Genomic DNA, 23,848 nt, shown 5'->3' on the forward strand with positions numbered 1-23,848 from the left:
CCCGTCACGCCCCCCCCTCTTTCTCCCTGCAGCTCACTGCAGACCGGGGAATTTGGCTGTACGCGCTGCCAGCCTCGCACCACACTTCAAAGCACTACTATGGTTACTTCAGATACAGTCCTGACATCTGCTGCTCCCATATTATGTTTTGTAATAGCTTATTTAAACATGTAAATAAGAACTAATAGAAGAGAGAAAACATACAAGCAGCAATTAAGTTGCTTAAAGTATAATCTATAGCAGGGGTGCGCAAACTGGGGGCATTCCCGACTTTTGGGGGGGGGGGGGGGAGCGCAGCAGTTACAGAGGCCCAGCGCTGAGAGCACGAGGCCTCTGTAAACGTACTTCCGCGGCTTCAGTCAGGCGTCTCCATGGCAATATGACGTCAAATGATGCCCATTGCCATGGATACGTGACGGCAGCTGACGACTCGGGTCACGTGACGTCAATGACCCGCAGCATCATTTGACGTCACAGAGGTAAGGGGGGGACACCACCAAGGAGGAGAGCAGGCAGAGTGGGGGGGGGGGGCACAGCGCAGGAAGTTTGCGCACCCCTGATCTGTAGCAAATTAATGTTCTTTTTCAGCTGGGTGCAATTACTTACAAATGCTGCAAACAAGACACGAGTGTAGATCCACACGATTTTTGTTTTTTTAAAGGAGCAATTCATGCAGTATCCTACATGTGGTTTTTTTTTGTTTTGTTTTTTAAAATAAATCAGTTCTGTAGTATTAGATAATACTTATGCTATATATTTTTTAAATTCAACTCTTTAATGTAATTTTAATGGACATTTAATAGGAACAATTCATGTTTTTTTTTTCCTTCCTTTTTTATTTATACAGGATTGAATTAGGGGGTCTCCGGAGATGAACCCTGTTAATTTCAGCTCCAGGGATCCCTTGCTTCCAGAGATATTTACTTCCGAAGGGGGTGCCAGGATCTCCTGCAGTTTTCTGCAGTTTAAAGTTCCCGTGTCACATAAAAAGCTGCCCTGGGTGACATCACGGCTGCCACTTGGCCCCCCAGGAGCTTTGAAAATCACCCATAATGTGAACCCTGTTAAGTACATCCGGAAGCAGGGGGTCCCCAGAGCGGAAATTAATGGGGTTCAGCTCCGGAGATCCCTCTGCTTTAATCCTGTATTAAAAAAATGGAAAAAAGGAAAAGAAAAAAAAATGCATGGATTGCCTCTTAGGGCCGTGATTATAGTAGGAGCGGGCGCACGTGACTGAGCCCATGGCATCGCGCACTCCTGGCGCCCGAGCGATGGGTGCACTGTGATGGAGCGATTGGGGAGGCGTGGTGGATGCGTCACCGGGCTGGTTCGCCCTCATTGGCTGAGCCGTTCCCGTGACGCTGCCACCGTACGAAAAAAACAAAATCATCTGCCGGGCGGTTGCTGTATCGCGCCCGCACTATGGCCGGCCTGGTATGGCTGTTGCACTTTGTTCGCGCAGCGTGCGAAATCGCATGTGCCGTCGGACCTACTATAATTGCAGCCCTATATAGCCTACTGAGCATCCTTTGATTTCTATAGCAGGTTTAGCCCAGCTCCCCAGCAGTGCAAGATCTTTGCAACACTTTCCTGTTTGTGATAATTTGTTATTAATGTTCCCAACAGTTTGAGCTGTAAACTGTAACAATAGACAATGTTACCTTAATAATATAAGAATACATTGTAACTGCCGAGTTACACTGACTGAAGGATTGATTGTAACTGAAAGGCAGCCAATTTAGCGAACCGTGGGAAGTAGGATATATATCTATATCTATATATCTCTATCTATCTATCTATATATATATATCCCGTCATCCCCACTGCTTCCTCCTTCCCCCAGCGCTGGCCCCAGCACTTCATTAACACAGTGAGAAGGCGGGGGAGGGGAGAGGGACTCGGTGTCTGTTTGATGAGAGCGGCACCCTTGAGAAGGACCACTGCGCTGGACCAAAACAGGGTTTCAACAAACAGCATAACACTGAGTGACCCGGAAGTGCTACTCGTTATTGGTGTGAATGATAAGAATTCTGTCAGTTCCCCGGCAGGATTATAACAGTTTGGGAACCCCCTTAGAGTCTGTCTGCAGACCAATGTTGTGGAATGAATACAGATAATATAATGAGCAAGATGTGTGTATGTATAATCAGAGGAATCTAAAAAAATAATATTTGTGGCTTTTTATGACTAAATTCATTGTACTTCTATGACTGACTCTTTCAATACTAAACTGTCTCATAGTATAACAATGCACTTCTTATCATGAAGTAGCAAAAATCAATGTATGTATTTTATTGGGGAGACCACAACATGAGCAATAAAAAACAGTATTTGCCAACTTTGCACAAACTTCACCCAAATGAATCAAAGATTAACAGATGATGAAAACGGCTAATAATGTGGTCTGAAAGTTGCATCAAATAAAGAATGTCTTGGTAAAATACGTGTATGAACCACTTTGCTGGTAGGACTGAAACACAAGCATAGGAATTAAAGAAAAATATAAACCACCCTACTTTCTAACTAGCAGTAAGGTAATTGAACTATATATATGTACAGGGCCGGTGCTACCCCTAGGAGACTTAAGCGGTCGCCTCGGGCAGGGGCGAGCAAACTGGGGAGCGCAAGATTTTCTGCGGAGGGCACAGGGTTTACAGAGGCTCCGGGGGCTTCCCTAAGGCACTTAAATTAAATGCCAGGGGAGCAGCGAAGGCCTTGTAAACTTCACTTACCTTGGCTCAAACGGCTTCTGGAGACACGTTGGCATGGCAACACCGTGGCAAAGGACACAGCTGGGTCACGTGACTCCACGTTGCCATGGCGATGTGACGTCAGAACGCCGGAGCCAAGGTAGGCGGGGTGGGGGGGGGCGCACGAGCAGGGTGGAGAGCCCGGCAGAGGGGCGCAGGGGAAAAAGATTGTGCACCCGAGGCCTGGGGCAGCACATTTTTGTTGGGGGGGGCAGAGGAGGAGGGGGGTGAGTTGGTGGGAAGAGGAGGACGGCAGGAGCGGAGCAGGGCAGCAGAGGTGGAGGACGTTAGGCGGTTGCAAGAGAAGATGACTGAGGACCACAGGAGCAGAGCAGGGCAGCCAGGGAGTGTCTGCCGAGAGAGGAAAAGTAGAAGGAGGGTGTGAGAGAAGAAGAGAAGGAGGGGGTGAGAGGAAGAGGAAATGGTGGGGTTGAGAGAAGAGGAGGAGAGGGTGAGAGAGGAGAATGAGGGGGCGAGAGGAGAATAGGAGGAGGGGGTGAGAGGAAGGGGAGAAGGAGGGGAGTAAGAGAGGAAGAGGAGAAGAAGGGGAAAGATAGGAAGAGGAGAATGAGAGGATGAGAGGAAGAGGTGATGGAGGATGGGTGGGAGAGAAGAAGAGGAGAAGGAGGGGTGAGAGGAAGAGTAGAAGAGGGGGTGGGAGGAAGAGTAGAAGGAGGTGGTGAGAGAAGAGAAGGAGGGGGTGAGAGAGGAGGAGTTGAAGGAGGGGGTGAGAGAATAAGAGGAGAAGGAGGGGTGAGAGGAATAGACACAGTGCTGAAGGTTCGCCTAGGCCCTGGGGTACTGAATACCCTTGAGCCGGCCCTGTGTTGGTAACAATAAGATCATTACTTTGGGATATTATCTAACACCATATTCCCTTGTTCAGTGTTATTCATGAATGAGTTTTATATTTTATTCGTCTTTAATTGTGGAGATCATTTTTCTCTATAATATTTGAATACATTCTTTGTTCAATTATTTCTAGAAAGCCTTGTGTGCCTCTTTTCCTCTTTTTGATATTTTGATATTGATGTATTTGATATTTCAGTTCCAATGTATTATTTCTATTCTCTATTAAGACATTTACAATTCTTATTATTGTCCTGTACATACATCTTGATATTTTTAGGGTACAGTTTGGACTACACAAATATCAGAACAACCACACCCACCAGTTATACAGTAAGTGCCTTGTACGTTGTGAGCCATACTCACCTTTGTAATCATAAATGTACACGAGTAATGGCTGGCTCTGTCCAAAGGCACAAAATGCCACCATGTGTTCAAAAGGGTGAAAGGCAACATCTCGAAGAGGTGATGTGTATGACAGGTCACAATACTTTGCTACTTGGTCTCCTGCAATGTAAAAGGAATTCAGTTAACATGTAAAGTGGATACTGGTCTGTGATAAACTATGACTATCATTTACAGTAAACATGCAAGGATCTGCAAAATAAATGCCGTGCAGACGGGTCCTTAAGGACTTGAATGGGTTTCTTAAGATATACTAATTCTTTAACAAGACATTTTCACATAGCAAGGTGAATTCCACTACTAAAAAGAATATTTGCACACATTGTATCAATAGTCTCTTTTAAGTATTTTAAAAATATATGTTTAGCATTTTCAAACAGAATATATATATATATTATATATATATTATATATATATATATATATATATATATATATATATATATATATATATATCACTGACGAAGTTGAGACATTAGGGGGTCTGACATAACAACATTAGAGTCAAAGCAGCCATTTTGTCTGACTATTTTTTTTAGCCATCTTGTTATTGTTCTAGTCCTTGTCTGTCAATTACGTTGTAATGTGCTGTGCTTGTGTCTTCCATTTTGTCTTCTGTCTGTATGAAAGCTGCATGAAAGTTATAGTGGGTTAAAAGATTTTTCGCTCTCAGTGTTTACCAGCTCTGACCAGCCCAGCTGCAGAAGAAGGGAGGGGGCATACAGCCTTGAGGAGTGAGATTAGAATTAGAGAAGAGTTCTCACATTTAAGTGCCAGGTAAAGTCTTGAGAAGTGAGATCAGAATTAGAACCAACTTCTCAGCATTTGAGTGTCTGGTGGACTCAGAGATAGAAATCATTTTTCACATTCAACCCCTTAAAGAATGTATGTATCATTTCATTTTTGTTATGTATTACAAGATTATGTCATTTTAGGTGACACACACTTTCATCATTTGTTATGTATTGCAAACTTACATCAGTTTTAGCATTGTTATGTATTACAAAATGAGGTCATATTTAGTGATGTGCAAGCCCCCCATAAAGGGGTGGAGCTTTAGGTTTTAGGGTATAAATATATGGCATATCGTGTTATTGTTAGAGAGCTTTTTTTCAAAAGCTGTCTCCTTGTGCACTTGACTTGAATACATTCACGTGTTATTCTGTTTCAAAATAACCACAGACTGTGTTTTTTATTTACGCTTATCTCATCAGTAAAATTTTTAAAGTAATCTAACTCCCTGTTCATATAAGAGTAAAATTACTCTCAATGAACAAGCACAAGCACAAGACATGATTTTTGCATCAGTTATTAATTTCTTCAAAGTATAAAGAAACACAACTGAAAAGCATGTTACAGATATTGGGCTACATTTGCCAAGTGGAGCTTTTCTATAAGACACATTCCGGCATCAGAAGACACTTTATAGTCTACTCAAGTGAATGGGTTATGAGAGGTCTTCTGGCGCTGGAAGGTACTGTACCTTATGGCAAGCACCACTATTATACTCTATTTTCCCACGGTACATTTTGAAAAGTGCATCATATACCATGACTTAACTGCCAATACAGGAACCTATGTTTTTTTTTTTTTCAAGTAAAGTGACTATAATAAATGTATTTTTAATTCTTTATGGTGAAAATAATTCATCAAGTTCCTTTTGAATCTCCCACCTAAGCAAGGCTTAAGAAGCACAATCTTATTTTTCATACACAATGTATTGAATGTCAGAAATTAGAACCCCTGACCTGTTTCAGCATTCCAGACATATGCTACACAGTCCTCACTTCCTGCAAAGATAAATGTCCCACAAGGTGTAAAGGCACTGTGAATCTTCTCCCTGTAATTTGTGGCTCCAATTAATTTTTTTGCCGCTTGTCTAAAAAAATTAAAATAAAGACATAAAGATATTCAGTTTTGTTCTTGAGATAAAAGGGGAACTACTGTATATTGTTATTGGAGAAGTAGCTTAAAGGTAACAGAACTGTGACATTTCTCCAATTCAAATCCCAGTGCTCGAAATTTAGAGGGAGTGACTCATTCTGTATTATTCATTAAACTGCATCAAATCAGAGCATTGTTGCATGGGAAATTCCCTTGAATTCCATGGGAGGGTGTTTCATAAGAGTTTCAATGTAATAGTGCTCAATCAGCACCACCACAGTTTAATAAAAATCATTGTGTCTGCTTAATTCTATGTATAATACTATGTAGACTGCACCATGATATGAAAAAGAAAAACATTTCCAATAATTTGTAATATAATATTTGTCAAAATAGTATTTTTCTAAAATCATACTTTGTAGACACGAAAAGACGGATGGGTAGCTGTGTTGGTTCTTCTATGTGGTCATAATAGTTTTTGACTATGAAGGGAATTGGATTTACAATTGTTCCTTTTAGACCTTATGCCCCAGAAATGTGATAAATGTTGTTTACCACATTGTAAAAATAGCTACAGTAAATAAATAACAGCATTTATCACAAAGGTACAAAAGAACACTTTCTGTTAAATAGTTATTTTTTAGTCTGATAAGATTTGAGGCCTTGTTAAGGTATATGAGGGAAATAGGATATCTAAATGGTTTTATAGAAACCAGGGAAGAGTCAAGTGTACTGGGGCCTACTGCACGACACATTTCATTGTCTAAGATGTCTACTGTATGTCACTTAAATGACACAGAGAATCAGGTTGGTCACTGTACATGTAGGGAAAACTACTACAAAATAAATATTAATGTAATAGGTTTTTTAATTGCTTTATATACGGTGCATATTACATGTATTTGTAAAAGTATTACAAAACCAAATTTATGAAGATCCATTGTAATCCTGAGAAGGGAAGAGAGGAATAATCTACAGTATTTACAGAAAGATGAAGAATTGATTTCCACTTGAGGATCAAAGAAGACAACGCAACTGACTAAATACCACCGTAGAAGCTTTAAAATTACAGTTTGAAAAAAAACCTGTGAAAGAAAAACCAGAATGGCCACCATATCTATCTGATCAAAAAAGCTCTACTGTCCATGCTGAGAAATGGTTAAATAATTCAAACAGTAAAAAGTGGAAAGCTGCAGAAGGCCACAAAGGAAAATAAACTGTACAATTCTGCTAAATGACGTGAAAATTAATAAAACTGCCTTTTGAATGGAACAACTTGATTCTAGTGTGTGTGTAAAAACACATTTTTAAATAGAAATAGTTTTTAGACAAATTAACAAAGTCATGCTCAATCCAGAGCAGTACTTACCCGAGTACAATATATTCCTACATGGGCATATATGTGTATATTTATTTTTTCATCTGCATCTAATTATTTGCTTAAGAAAGTTAATGGTACTGTACAGTATTTAGGTTTTAATAACTTACACTCTGAGGTCCATAATCCGTAGCGTGCTGTCTTTCGCGTGAATCAGCAAACGCCTTCCATTTGGATGAACTTGTAAATGACTTACTGGGATACCTTTCATGTCAATTTCCCTAATTTCCTAAAGGAACAATCAGAACAGAGAAATAAAAAGTCAGATAAAAAAAAACCCGTAAACATCAACTTGAAAGAGTGACATTTTTAAAGATCTAAACTAAGAGGCAGAAGATACTGTACACTAAATGCACACATTGCTCCTCCTTTAAAGTACTTTTTTTCTTCTTAGTGCCGGTTGAAAAATAAACAAATGACAAGCCAAATCATTTCCCCCCCATATAAGAGAACACTGTATTACTTTTCTAAAAGACTAGTGATTCCTACTCAGTTAGCCCTGATAAGTGCTACGTAAAGTATGGCACTACTGCCTGTACTTTCTAATCATCACAAATAGAGAGAAAATATAATGTCAAGAAGAATTAAAAAATAGCAACCCAGTTCAGTACAGACTATCAGAGATAAAGCCCAGCACTGATCACAGAGGACTCCACTTAACACATATACTTTACTGTTAGTATATTTCCCCCTGAGCATGTCCTGCTTCCTTTTCGAAGTTTTTCTAGTGTTAAAAAAAAAAACAAATCTCTATCTTCTGAGGTTATTTAATTAGATTACACTGGGCTCTGGGGAGAGTTTAATTTTATCTTGCCTGACACTTAATAATTCAAAAGTTTATATCACCTGGACAAAGCATCAGATTTACAAAAACGGCTTTGTACGTGGTAAGAGAGTTCTCGTCTAGTACAGTTCTTCTCTTTTTTTGTAGTGGGATTACTGCACAATAACCAAGATTCATTTTGAAGGAGCTACATGGAAGTCAAAGCGTCCTGTAATATCAGAGCTAACGCGGGAAACTAGCAATTTAGGTGGAATTAAGAACTATACAAATAAGAAAAATGTACGAAAACTGTTAAAAACAATAATATAAAACTTATTTTTTTTAAATGTTTTTACACCTGCAAATTCTATCAAGATTAAGATTCATTAACAAATATTTACCAATGAAAAGAAAGGAGGGGGGGGGATGTATGCTAAATTTAAAATCGGTGAGCTATATGTAGGTCTAACAAATTTAACTTTACCACCTACACTTTCATACTAAAAGTTAGTTTTAGATATTGTTTGTGTAATTATACTAAATAAATCATTCAGAGTTCTCAGTGTTTCCTTTAAGTAGCTCAAATTAGTGCACGTTATAGGGTGCACTTCTCAAACAGCTGTAATATTTTTCCTTTTTATTCCATTTTTTTCCCCTTTAATGTCAATGTAATCGGTCTGTTTGCAAATTAAACATTACTCAATTATTAAAGTTATAATAATTGCTTAAGATGTCCATTTCAGAATGCTGAAGGTACATGGGACTTTACGAGCTCTGGTTCATATAAAAGACTACCCTGTACTGTTTCTTCAGCATACTGTATGTGACATCAGAAAGACACCATCCAGCAAATTACAGTTAGTCGAACCAACACTTACTTCAGTCTTATTGCCAAAAAAGGGCCAGATTTCTATAAGTAGTTGTATTTTACCAAGGTTAAAACATAAGGTTATTTAATAATAGTAATGTATTTGTTCATCTACCTTTATGATGCTCCAGTGTTGTAGTGGATTTTGTCGAGAGCTTCCACTGATCAGTGCATTCCAAACGATAATCATCCCGGAATTGTCTCCGGAGTACATGTGAAGTCCTGCAAGCCAAGAAGTGATATTGAAACCGACAAACCAATGACTGATGTACAGTATATTAGGCCAGGGAATGTATTTCATAGCTACACCAATGATTACGATAAATGGAAACCTTGATGGGCCGACAAGATCCTACAGCAATATAGTAATAATATAGCACTAGATATTTTACTTAAACATGAATGGCTTGGTGTGTAATGTTAATGATTTAAATTGTGTTTAAGCAGACAGTACATTTTAATATTCAATACATTTAGAAGTAAATGCGAAAATAAGACCGTTAAAGAAAATGGAATAATAATAGCATTTCTGCTTATATAAATTGTTGGTTTATATGGAACAATTAAGCAATAATTTAAAAAAAAAAATGTGTTTAAAGAACATGGACAGCTGTTGCTACTACAGTATGTAATCAAGAAACAAAGCAGAACTTAAATAAACTGATTTATCAATGTGTCTTTCTTTCTAAAATCACAACAAAAGTTCACCTATATCACAACTATAATCTCTAATTGGGATCACAACAGTGGGTTTTTGCATTAATCACATTTTCATGAATTAAGATACTCCTGAACAACAAATAGTACCGCATTCTGAAGAATGATGCACTCAGCAGGCAAACAACAAAAATATATATTTATTGTGAAAGCATCATTTGCAGCATAGACCCATTTGTCCGATCGAAAGGAAGAGCTTTCTGTTGCTGCAGTGAGCCGCGGCCCAACACACACTTGTCTGTACAATATAGCAAGGGTCCTCAACTCCAGTACTCAAGGCCCTCCAACAGGTCAGGTTTTCAGGATATCCCGGCTTGAGCACAGGTGGCTCAATCAGCAGCTCAGTCAATGACTGAGCCACCTGTGCTGAAGCCGGGATATCCTGAAAACCTGACCTGCTGGAGGGCCTTGAGGACTGGAGTCGAGGACTCCTGCAATATAGAGTCTGCACCTATTCCCTGGCAGCAAGTGAGATTTTCTGTCAGAAGTTTATTCCGCCATTTTGAAAAACATGGAGACTTGCAAGTATCGTTTACTATTAGCAGTCTGAAATGTTATACTTTTTGAGACTTATCTGTCTGGTGCCTTATTGAAACAGAATGTGAGGACTCATTTCATATAACTGTTTTCTTTTCCGGAATCACAACGTTTTCCTCACTATCTGATACTAACTAGCAAAGTCTGGGTCAGTCTGTTAGGCCAGGGGCAGATTATTTCATCCTCTGACACCAGTTGGTGTGCATCTCTCTACGGATATGTTTATTAGACAAGACGACAAAACCGATATATTATCATATATTCCTCTCTGGCTCATTTGACATGTACAATAAGACATTTATTAGGGTCTGTTTTACCATTGATGCTGCTATCTCCCATGTTTTATTCTTGAGATTTAGGTCACACTTATAATTTCCATTATCTACAGTAGATGTATTTATTTCACTTATTGTGTTTGTTAGATTGTATTAGCCAATAATTATTATTATTATTCTATATTTTTGTGTTTCACAATAACTATTTCTATTTTTTTTTAGTTTGCCTACTGAGTGCATCATTCTTCAGAACGCTTTTGTGCCTCAACTACTGTGCAGTACTTTTTTGTTGATACTGTATCTTATATCAGGTTCTTTTTGGTGCACCTCTGACTATGTTTTTAGTCGGAATTGTATTGTATTGTATGTCTTTATTTATATAGCGCCATTAATGTACATAGCGCTTCACAGAAGTAATACATGTGGTAATCAAATAAATAACAGATAATATAAATAACAGATCATGGGAATAAGTGCTTTAAGACATAAAAGTAACATTAATGAAGAGGAGTCCCTGCCCCAAGGAGCTTACAGTCTAATTGAATGGTGCGCAATCAGTAGTGGTTGGTAGTGTCCTTTTTCTTTGTAAGATACTGCTTAAAAAGCAAGAAAACGTGAAAACATTTTTTTTTTTTAAATAAATCAGTTCAATTTAAAATAAATACCGTATTGGCCTGAATATTGTGCTATGTTTTTTTTTCTCCTAAAAATGTCCTGCCAAAAACTGTACTCGTATTATATGCGCAGCCTAGCACCTTTCATTTTTCATGTAGAACACCTTAAAAACTTTAGGGTCATATTATGTGCGAGGCCGTACTATATTCAGGCCAATATGGTAATTCAACTCTTAATCCCATTTTAATGAGTTTTGAAGCATCCTTTGAATTTTGTAGCAGGTTTTAGCCCACCTCCCAAGCAGTGCAAGATCTTTACAACACTTTCCTGATTATTATAATTTGTTGCCAATGTTCCCAGCAGTTGGAGCTGTAAACTAAGTTACAATGACTGAAAGATTGATATAAAACTGAAAGGCAGCCACTATGTTAGGCTCACAATCATGACTTTTACAGATTTATAACAGTAGCACCAAATGCTTACCAGTTTAGGTAAGAATGTACAACTATATACACAGTCACATGCTCTACATATAAAAAATAAGATGAAAAAAGGGGGTGGGGGAAGTAGTATTGCTGCTTTCATAAACATGTGTGTTAAGCTGTGCTTCTGTATATTGCTTTTTACACTGTAGATAGAGAACATTTTGAATATTGTAGAAAAACATGAAGTGCTACAATATATTTTTTTATTTTTTTTATTCTTGCTTTTTTCCGTTTTACTGACATTAAATGAAGGTATTTTTTGTTATTTGATGTATTCACACAGTGGAAAAGCACAGGCTTCTGAGAATCAATATGCAGAGAAACCTCAATCAACACATTCTGATAACTGAAAGTAGTAAAGTAAGAGGAAATATCAAAACATGTTCTTGCTCTACTTGCTTATTTCACTTGTTAAATGAAATGGAAATTAGAACAAAAAAGATATGTTCATGTTATTTTTGTCCTGCCTTGTATGTTTGTATGTATATATATATATGTATATATATATATATATATGTATATATATATATATATTAAAAGATCACTGGTACTCCTGTACAGGTTTAATAATAAGCTGGTGCATGTCCCATAAAGGTAATAAAGCCATACATTACCATGAAGCGGCAAAGAGGCGACAGCACTCAGGTGGCGGGTAACAAAAATTATGTATTAAACATAGCACATAAATCCAACGTTTCGATCCCTCTGGGGGATCTTCCTCAGGGAGGGAATGGGACTCCGTTGGAGTTATGCGCTATGTTTAATACATAATTTATATATATATATATATATATATATATATATATATATATATCTCTACTGTAGCTATAATGAAGATGGCAGAAGTAGTAAGTATTTTCATCAATCTGGCACCTCAGAAGTTAATGTTGACTTGCAATTTGTCTTAAAAATACAAGAATTGTTTTATTGCTGGTCACACCACTGACTAGAGATATTGTTATGGGTTTTATAGGACTACGGGTATCTGGGGGTCAACACCTGGGTTTGCAAGTTTGGGGATTGTATCTTGAAAGGCATTCTTGGGGTATCTGGGGAAATATGAGGGGGTGTTGCCAAGATGACAGCCCAAAGCTTTGGGTAAAGTTACTAAATCTGACAGCAATTCGCAAGCATACCAAATAGACTTCCCCCTTTGAGAAAGTCGCCCTAGAGCGACGAAACGCGTAAGGGAGCGTTGCTACACTGCACGCAGTGACATTACATCAGGACGTCGCCGCGCATGTGCACGGACAGACCAAATTGAGTGCGGGACATTCTGCGGCTGCCAGCAACAGTATATCTGCTTTTATTGGACTTTTGTGATGATACAACATGCCCTGGGGTTCCTCAATGTTCCGCTGTTTGCCTATACCACGGAGTGTGATTCAGGACGCAGAGCCACCAGCTGGGCGGTGATTATATTCACAATCGCTTGTTTTAAACTTACCCTTGTGAGTGTATTTCTTTCCCCTCCTCCCCTTCCTTCCATCATGAAATGTACTTTTTTACACAAATGTGGTTCATCCTTTTGAGACCTGCCGAAGATCCCCACACTTCTACCAAATCATCTACTAATTATTCACCATCTGATGGACTTTTCTGAAGGACTGGGTTCTATATACTTCTAATTATTTCCCCCTTTTTTGCACCCACACCTATATTGTTCTTGTACCCATTTATTGTCTGTATATATTCCTATTTAGGATCTTTATTTATATATATTTTTTCACATCACTCTGGCGCATATATATATATATATATATATTGATATATAGATATATAGATAGAGAGAGAGATCTTCTTGTACACTGTGACAATCATATATGTTGTGCAAATGTGAAAATGACTCAAGTGAGATATTTTAAGAATTGATCTAAGTTTGTTTAAGATAATTATATTGATTAATTATATTTTAATATGATCATAAATTGTATCATAAATTTGTATTCTGTTCACTGAGCGTATCAGTTACAATTCTGTAAGTTATTTTTGCAATTTAATTCATTTTTTAGGTTATACAGTAGGGGACATTGAATTTATAACTTAGCTCCCACAATCTGCTATATAGTAAGTTTTATTAGGGACTGCATACTCTGTAAAATTATTTAAAACATTAAGATATCTGATGTCATCATCTTATTGGCTATTATCCTTGAAAATTGTTGACCAATGTAAGTTGGGAGGTGCTTATATAAGGTTAGGGTCAGTCATTATTAACGTAACCCCTGAAGAAGCCGCAAACGGAGAAACGCGTAGGGTGTACGTTCTTTCCAGGAAGGGATTATCAGCATTGGCACTCCTTCTTTGAATTCCCGCGAGAAGAGAGTGACGTCACGTGGCGCGGAAGCGGAGACGGAGTGAGAGGCGAGGAGAAGCCAGCTGAGGACGGAGCATTAGGTGCAGAGATGCCGGGTGAGACACGAAGTGAGACGAGAGTGAGAGACCCGTACTTAGGTCTGATTCTCTCTTCCTGGGTACGCAAATGCACTGACATTTTGTACAGTATGAGTGAATAACTCAATTTTATATATTTTTATATTTTATTATTAAACAAGGAATTACACATATGTGTTTTCTCCACTTCATTTTTACCTAAAAATGTTTGTGGCCACCGAGAGTCTGGAGGAAACTAGACACAGCTGCAGTGCAGAGAGACCTGGAGTGGACATACACAGACTATCTGTGATTCCTGTGCCAACAATTGTTTGGAGACATGCATCACTTTACTCTATAAGATGTGAGTGTATTACCAATCACAGATCCAATCTGTTACTGTACAGGCATACTACACCATGTTTGTTTTCTTCTTTGTGTCTCTTGTTCTGCGCCTAGGTCTTTCTGTTCTCATTTGATATCTACTCAGCGCCTGTGGAGTTGAGCACCCTGTGGCTGCATTTCACGTCTCAAATAGACCTGATTTTGAATCATGGCACAATGACGCTATGAATGTGTTCTCTGCAACTGGCAGTAGTGAGCAAGCAGACACGCCAGATAAAAAATTTTTTTTTCGGTGTATTGATAAGACTTACATATAACAAATTAAGATCTGGTGGGAAATCTCCAGTTTGGAGAATAATATTAAACAACATCTAGTAATATTAGGCTCAATCTGGCACCCTCCCACCAGATCACTGATACCCAATTTATTAAAGCATGGGAGAGCACTCTTTTAGATTGCTCAACAAAACTTATGCAACTTCTTATTGGTTTCAAAAAAGAAAAAGTGGCTAAAGTCAATTTAAAACTCGAAACTCATCAGCTGGACATTTCAAAATGGAATACACATGAGAATTTTGACAACTTTGCACTCACATTTACTAAAGAGCTAAAGGACCGCAAACAAAGTAAATTTTGTCGTGATTCAATGGACTTTAAGGAGGGACGAATCTTTCAATTCAACCTTCCCAAAGCACCTCAGACACAACTTAATGATGGTTCTTCAACTGAGTGGGAGCTATCTGAGATTGAGGGTGAGAAGACCCAGAGGAGTCAGCCAAATACGGGATCCTCTTCAACTTCTTACTCTCTTTTTAGGACCAGGAGGTACGGTATACCCACCCCATCAAGAGGCAGACGAGAGGGGCGGGGGGGAGGAAGAGCGGGTCTAAGAGACAGGGAAGTATGAGGGGTTTGGCAACAAGGGGAAAAAAATCCTCAAAAATGAGATAACCTCTTGACCCAAGTGTGACCTACGTGTCATAAACCTGTCTGATCTAGTACTCACATCAGAACAAGAAAAGGCCACAGCCAACTTCAACTGTTTTCATTTGGTCAAAGACACCCACCTGTTAGCTAGAAAGTTACTCTTACACAAATTATACACAAAGAAGTTATGGCTAGAGCTAAAGAACACTCCATTTGATGCACTTGAAGCAGCAGATTACCTACATCTCCAAGATGCAACATCGTTACTGGAAGATGGTGATAGGAGTTTTTCAATTGCACCATTTACTAATCTAAGACCACGTCCACTTTTATGCGCCTTTTGAATTAAGTGCCAACATTGAGTTCTTTGTCTGCCTGGTTACAAACAATTTGGAAAGCATCCATCCCTGCCAAACAAGTAATAATCTCACACAACGGGAAAAAATTGCCTTGGAAGAGCTAAAACAAAATGACGACATAATTATCAAACCCTCCAACAAAGGTGGGAATAGTGTTATTTTAAAACGTGAAGATTACGTGATAGAAAGTCTCCGTTTACTGTCGGATGATAAATGTTAGAGGATCCTGCCATCTGATCCTACGGTGACATTTAGAAAAGAACTTATCAGTATATTACAGGACAGCAGAAATGAGGCAGTAATTACGGAACAGGAGCAGAAATTTATTTTGGGTAAATCACCACGTATAGTCACGTATTATTACTTACCAAAGGTACACAAGGGTGGGGTACCCGCCCCCTGGACGACCGATCGTTTCAGGGATAGGGAACCTTACCACTAATGTGAGCACCTATGTGGACAAGATTTTAAGACCATTTGTTGTCACTCTTCCTTCCTTTTTACAAGACACTGAGGATGTCCTCTGTAGACTTCATGGCATTTCAGTAGATGATACATTACTTGTTGGACTGGATGTTGAATCCTTATATACAAGTATTCCACACCACGCAAGAATGAGGGCAATTAAGTACTATTTAACCTCGAGGGGCACGCATTTTCAGAAACATCATTTGTTTGTTTTATCATAACTCAGAGCTACTTCCTTTTTAATAATAAAGTCTTCCACCAGCTTCAGGGTACAGCAATGGGCACCATATGTGTCTCTACTTATGCTAACCTGTACCTTGGCTGGTGGGAGAAGACAGTTGTATTTGCAGACGACATGGATGACTATACACAATATATCGACATCTGGGGTTGATATATTGATGACATCCTTATCTATGGCATGGTACAAGGGGAACCCTGCTGGAATTTATTCATGTCCTCAATTGTAATGAGCTGAACCTTAGGTTAACAAGCGAGATCCTGTCAGGAAGCAGGGCTCACGCAACACCTCCTTACCTGCCTCGGAGGTCGTTGCTGCCGCCCCTCGCTCCCCACTGACGTGTCCTCGGCGTGGAACTAGGCGATCTCGCCCGACGCCGGTTCTTGCGTCCGCCATATTGTCGGGGCGCGCGCAGGAGGATCTTACACAGCGCGCGCCTCCGGCAGTAATTTATTCACTCCTCTGGCCTTCTAGCCATGCCCCCAGTGTACAGCTGCAGCCCCGCTCCTGCTCTCACACTCCACAGCTGATCACAGGCAAGGATCACAGTCTGCACCAGTCACAAGGCGCTCCACGGCACACCCCCGCACTGCCTCCTTCCCTGATTGGTCCCTCCATGTATATTACCCCTGTTCTCCCTGGGAATCATTGCTCTGCATAGCTTCTGCTAGTTGGGCTAGTATTCGTGTGTGCTCTTGTTCTTCGTATTCTTCAGGTTTGACCCGGCTTGGTTTTCTACTCCTCCTCTGGCTCTGGACCCCGGCTTACTCCTCATGACGCAGTCTCTCTCCATCCTTCGATCTCGGCTCGCTCCACTAACTCCCGGACCTCTGGCACCCTCGATCCCCGGCTACGGCAATCACCACGATTCTTCTACCTCCGGACACAGCAAGTACCTTTGGTTCCCTTACTAAAGACTCCTGGCCTGGCAACTACTATCACACTTCGGACACGCCACTCTGCTGCGGGTGCGTGGTATTATACTTTCCACCTCAGTTTTTGGACGGGTCTGGTCTGCGGGCAGCACTACCGTGACAGATCCAAAAAGACTCCATTAACTTCCTGGATATCACTATTTATAGAGATATTGAAGGTAAACTATTAACAAAAACTTTCAGGGAAGAGACTGCTACTAACAGTCTTTTATAATTTACTACGCATCAACCACCACACTTGGTACAAAATATTAATGTAGGTCAGTTCCTGCGGTCACAATGTGGAGGTCTTTAAAGAACGGCTTTGGAACTGAAGGCATGCTTCTTGGGAAGGGGTTACAGCTCTGCATGCATTAAGCGGGCTTTTAATTGAGCAAGACAAGCTCAAAGGCAGGTTACGGTCTTATCAACATAGATCCCAGCAATCTAAAACCATAAGATTTGTTGGGAACTAGAACAACCGGTGGTCTCAGGTTTCACGGATTGTTCAGAGAGATTGGCATCTTCTGCTTGCTGATGAGGATCTTTGTCCAGTATTAAAACCAGGACCAAAATTAGTTAGCAGAGGGGCGAGGAATATTAAAGACCTGCTCTTCCACTTTCACTATACCACACCGACATCTAAAACATGGCTGGCAAGCAAACCTAATGGATCATTTAAATGTGGGAATTGTAAGGCCTGTGCTTTCATGTTGCCTGCTAAAAAGTTCCATAATTGGAATGACTCAAAGGAGTTAACCATTGGGACATTTATCAACTGAACCACTACTGGGATTATTTATATGGCCTCATGTGACTGTGGGAAAAAAATACATGGGCAAGACTCATCGTCAACTCAGACGTCGAGTCTTGGAACACATGGGATCAGTCAGGAACCATCTGGAGTCACCTATAGCGAGGCACATTCATGATGCACATGATGGCAAAATGCAAGTCTTGAAATTCTTTGACATTGATCATCTCAGTATCGGACAAAGACAAGGTGACTGGGATAGGATCCTCCTACAGAGGGAGTGTAGGTGGATCTATGATCTGCAGACCCCATCTCCAAAGGGTCTTAATGAGGGTTTTTTATTCACTCCTTTTTTGTATTATGGTCCATATGTACATTTACATTTTTATTGATGTAGTCCTCTTTACTGTTATAATGGTCTCTGGTGCATAGGCACATTTTATTTTGGTGCATGACATGTTCTCTGTTATTTCACCAATGTAAGATGTTCAGCTATTATGTATTATCCTTTTAACTGGTTATACAGGCATACCCCGCATTAACATACGCAATGGTACCAGAGCATGTATGTAAAGCGAAAATATACTTAAAGTGAAGCACTACCTTTATTCCACTTATCAATGCATGTACTGTACTGCAATCTTCATATACGTGCATAACTGATGTAAATAAGGCATTTGTAACAGGCTCTATAGTCTCGCCGCTTGCGCACAGCTCCGGTACAGGTAGGGAGACAGTATTGCTGTTCAAGGCGTGCTGACAGGCGCATGCGCGAGCTGCCTTTTGCCTATTGGGCAATATGTCCTTACTTGCGAGTGTACTTAAAGTGAGTTTCCTTAAACCGGGGTATGCCTGTACTAGGTTCCCAGTACTACCTTAAGGTGTGATTACTGCACATGCTCCACTCCTTGTGAAACTCTGCCGACTGATGATTGGCTTATTCTGTAGCCTGTCACGCAGCAGGATGGGGCTTAGCATCTCTAGCCGTCACGTCATTACGGCCACGCCCCTTAGCTTGTGATTGGAAGGCGCCTTGCCGAGCCCCTTCCCTGTGCAGTTAAATGATTATGAGCGACTGTCACATCCCTTGAGAAAGCGCCAAAGCGAAACGGCTCTCGGGATTGCCGCCCAACTCCCACGGGCACCACTGTGCTATTGGAAGCACTACTACTGATACATAACTTATATTCGCAGAATTGGTCCAAAGGATCAAAAGTACAGCAGGGCCCTGCTTCTCGGCGCTCTGCTTTTCGGCGATCCGTTGATAAGGCGGCACCAGGAAGGGGGCCGCCATGTTGAATTTGAAATCGCGCATGCCCAGACCGCAGGTCGCACATGCGCAGAACGGTAAAAATACCGGTTTGCGCATGCGCAGCACTGAAAATCGCCGGATCCGCTTTCCGGCGATTATCACTATACGGCGGGCCTCTGGAACGGAACCCACCGTATACCCGGGGCCCTGCTGTAACCCAATTATTGCACTCAGTATATAATATAATGATAGTTAGGACTATAGTAGTCCTTCAGATAGTGTCTGATTGGCGATCATAATAGATCAAACCAGCTATTTCAATAAAAACAAGAAATAACAAAACTTTAATACATCCAAAATATATAATATACACAATCAAATGAAGTATTTACATTAGAAAATTCCTCTAAGTGTCGTGGTGATATACACAAGGTATTCAGTTGTTATATCCATAATCCAAAAAGGTAAATATAATATGTAGCATTGTATATGCATATAAATGGATTTATGGAGAGCTGAAGGAGATAGTAGGGATACTCCAAATGATATACATGGAAAAATGGGTAGATGGTAGATGATGTCCTAGTATACTAGTGTGCAATGTATATATCTAGTTAAATGTAATATGTTCTCCATTGTTCCAATAAGCAATATAAAAACATTGCAACACAAGTTGAATTCATAAATAGCCATAATGGGGACACCAATTACCCAAGAGTATAGACTCAAGATAACGGAGATACTATGTCAGCATTCAATTCTATTCCTAATATACTGTACATATATAGAACCAATTAGGCTTACATGAACCCCATTGGAGTATAGTGAATCTTGGTATAAAGATGCTTCTAATAATTGTCTCCAATGATGAACCACTTACCAAACTACCACATAAAATTGTGGCACTATGGTTGATATACAATGTAGCAATGGCCAATCAGAGCTTCATCCAAAGGTAAACCCTAAGAGTACCCGTGGATAGCCAATATTAGTTGCCGGGCTGCCACTCTTATCCACAAAAGTTAAGTGCAGAGGCTCTACACGTCCACATACACAGTTAACAAATTATAGTGTAGTGCAGGCCTGCACAACTCCAGTCCTCGAGGGCCGCAAACAGGCCACGTTTTCAGGATATCCCTACTTCAGCACAGCTGGCTCAATTAGTGGCTCAGTATCACTGAGACACTAATTGAGCCAGCTGTGCTGAAGTAGGGATATCCTGAAAACGTGGCCTGTTTGCGGCCCTCGAGGACTGGAGTTGTGCAGGCCTGGTGTAGTGCATAGCAAAGTAACATAGTTGCAGCTCCTACATAGCTTAGCATAAGAACACAGTTAAATGCCCACATGTAGCAGCTTTTAAACAGCTTGTATCAATGGCCAATCAGAGCTTAATTCAAAGGTAAACACTAAAAGTACCCGTGTATAGCCAATATTAGCTGCTGGGCTGTTACTCTTATACAAAGAAGGTAAGTGCAGAAGCTCTACACATACACATACTGAGTTAACAGATTATAGTGTAGTGCATAGCATGGTAACATAGTAGCAGCTCCTTGTAAGGAATCGGGGAGCGCGTCCCCCGCGGCGCACTCCCTCTTTACCTGTCTCATGCAACCCCGCTGTCCATACGGCACGCATTCCACAGGAGCTTTTCTGATGTTGCAGAATCTGGCTCCGCCCCCCGCTTGCTACGCGCATCAACGTCGCGCGGCGCACACGTGACGCATTTGCACCGCTCCCAAGCTGCGTGTCAACTCTCGTTATTATGCCCACCTGTCTCCTGTGCCTGTCCTCCTATCTGTGCCTCCGCGGAGGCCGCGCCTTCGCTCCGCCCCCTCTCTCATTGGTCATGCTCTCCCATATATGCTCAGCTGTGCCACTTGCACTTTGGCTGAGCATAGTTCCAGTTAGCGCTGTTCTCCCACTTCCTGGTTCCTTGTCTTGTTCCCTGTTGCCGTGCTTTCAGATTGAACTCCTCACTTCTGCCTTACCGACCTGGCTTACCTCAGACCTTCCGCATCTCTCCAATCCCGACCACGCTTCTACTGGCTCCAACCCCTGACCACGGCTATCGTACACAGACCATTCTACCGGCCCCTACCTTTGACCTCGGCAAGTATCAAGACTACTCTAATCTCTCCAATCCTGACCCGGCTGCCTGACCATCCGCACTCCAGACGTGCCCCCGTGACTGTGGGTGGCGTTTATACCCATTCCCACCTCAGTAACGGGGTCCCGCCTTGTTTGTGGTGAGCACAGCGTTACACCCCTACATAATTTAGCATAAGAAAACAGTTAAATGCCTACAAGTAGTAGCTTTTACACAGCTTGGCAAAAGGATACAATTAAATGCCTACAAGTTGTGACAGCCATGTGTAGTCCGTGGGTAAACAATGCAAGTCTAAAGGCTACCACTGATAGTAGTGAGATGTAAATGCGGAAGCATTATACACCCGCATCTGCTATGAATAAATAACAGACTTTAAGCAGCACTACAGAGCTAACATAAAAGGTACAGTGGTGCGTATGTAAATAGCCATGGCCACGGAGGACCAATAAAGGAAAAAGAATTCCCATATACAAGCTGTTTTGTTGAGTCAGTCTAGTGCAGAGATCACCATTTCACAGGCGTCACGTCCGCTTATCGACATATGTTTTGCACATGACTCCTTCATCAGGGGTATTATGGATATAACAACTGAATGACCTTGTGTATATCACCACGACACTTAGAAGGATTTTATACATTTTCTATTGTATATGAAAGTTTTGTTATTTTTTTTGGTTTTATTGAAATAGCTGGTCCACTTCAGACACTATCTGAAGGACTACTATAGTCCTAACTATCATATTATATACTGAGTGCAATAATTGGGGTACATGTGACTGTTTACCCCCACATCACCCATAAACTCCCCCTCCCCCCTCCTCCCGTTTTACATTTGGGTTAAGTACTGTCTAACTATAATCCCTATATGTCCTTTATTCATCTCACTATTGACACTAGACATGTTTATTAACTATAGCAGGTGGACATTCTGAGTTATATCGACAGATACTGTAGTGTGGCAGTAGGAGGGGGGAGCTCAACTATTAGTTTTCTTCCTCCTAGTAAGTAGGTCATTATAATTATAGTGACTTAGGGTGTCTAGACCCATATCCGTATACACCTTTTGGTTCTTAGTGCTCTTGCAGATACATTTCCTCAGTGATTCTATATTGTCACACTTTAAACTTACCTTGAGTGTGTGCATCTCTTTAATATAGTGACTAATTGTAGCGTGGTCGTGCGAGGGGGGAGTTTGCTTAGGAGCTCCCTTCTTAGTAGACTCAATTTTCTATTTTTGTCACGCAATCCAGTCCTGTCATTACCCCCTCCAGCGGCACTGACCTTGCTATTGTACTGCGCTTCAACTTTTGAAGCACTCTGTGCACAAGGCAGTTTTAATACCTTATTTTTTTTTTTTGTATAACTATTAAAATTATTTTTAATATAATTACATCATATAAGTACTTATATTGGATGTTCGTAGCTCTGTGCTTCTTTTGGTTACAACCATACCTACTATATTATTGAGTGATATTGAGTGCTGTTACGTAGGGGACTCGTCACTGGTCCACTGGCCCCTGTTGGGTCTGGTGTATACTAGTTTCTCTATTTGTGTCTGTCCTGATTCTCCCTCTACTGCACCGTTCCCTTTATTTACTGTAGCTCATTAATGATATACAGGAGTGCTGGTGTCATATCTGTTTTGTTTGCATTTCAGGGACAGATAAGTAATTATTGGCAAGCACCTCCCTTGTATTACATTATATTGTATTGAACTTGTGGTTGCGCTGTTTTATCTATCTATCTATCCAAACACATACACACACACACTATACATGTATGTATATGTATATGTGTGTATATATAAATAATCAAAATGAATAGACGATACCGTTCTGTGGCTAACAAAATGCTTTTATTTGTGCGAATTTTCGAGATACAGCAAGGCCCATCTTCTCGGCGATCCGCTGATATGGCGGCCCCCTTCTCGGTGCCGCCGTATCTGTTTAGGAGGTTGCGCATGCGCAGAACGGGCTGTTGCCGCCGGTGCGCATGCGCAGAACGTAGGTTGTGCGCGTCGTCCATCGTGCATGCGCACAAGGGGGAAATTGCCGGGTTGCGCATGCGTACAGCTGAAAATTGCCGGTTCCGCTATCCGGCGATTTTCACTATACGGCGGGTCCTTAGAACGGAACCCGCCGTATGCCCGGGGCCCTGTTGTACACTGATCTCTTCTTCCGGCAGTGTTACAATGGATAAAGCAAAAAAGGGTTTTTACTTTAAAACAGTGTAAATCCTGGAATGTGATCTGTGATTGAAGCCTATCCCTCCCCCCTGTGCAGTATGCGATTTTACAACTTGAGGTGTTAAAAGGTCCCTGAATGTTGTTGATGTAAGAGAGTGTGTGTGTATGTAAATATAAATTTATATAGCGCCCACAGTGTATACAGCACTTTACACAAGGTGTGTGTGGAGTGGGAGTGTATACCAATGGTAGGTGTAGAAATGTAAGAGGGTACTAATAGCATTACTATTAGTGTGTGTAGATACTATGTGGTCCCTATTGGTACTGTATATAGGGATGGAATTACAGTGTATTAGTAGGTGTAAGACACAGCTGTGTGTACATTCTTATAGCGCAGT

At 40.6% G+C, this 23,848-nt stretch overlaps 1 protein-coding gene across 15 annotated transcripts in view; it reads right to left on the reverse strand.

The window, feature by feature from the left end:
* The window catches only part of AHI1 (Abelson helper integration site 1), a 282,040-nt gene that overhangs the window by 192,479 nt on the left and 65,713 nt on the right, over window positions 1–23,848 (reverse strand). For all 15 annotated transcript variants that reach the window (XM_075597389.1, XM_075597388.1, XM_075597387.1 and 12 more), the window contains 4 exons: window positions 9,012–9,118; window positions 7,376–7,494; window positions 5,752–5,882; window positions 3,966–4,106 (listed from right to left, as the gene is read on the reverse strand). In XM_075597389.1, the coding sequence (XP_075453504.1) occupies window positions 3,966–4,106; window positions 5,752–5,882; window positions 7,376–7,494; window positions 9,012–9,118 (498 nt within the window). The remainder of the gene's footprint in view (window positions 1–3,965; window positions 4,107–5,751; window positions 5,883–7,375; window positions 7,495–9,011; window positions 9,119–23,848) is intronic.

This window comes from Ascaphus truei, chromosome 4 (assembly GCF_040206685.1).
Source record: "Ascaphus truei isolate aAscTru1 chromosome 4, aAscTru1.hap1, whole genome shotgun sequence".
In the NCBI taxonomy this organism is placed as follows: Eukaryota; Metazoa; Chordata; class Amphibia; order Anura; family Ascaphidae; genus Ascaphus; species Ascaphus truei.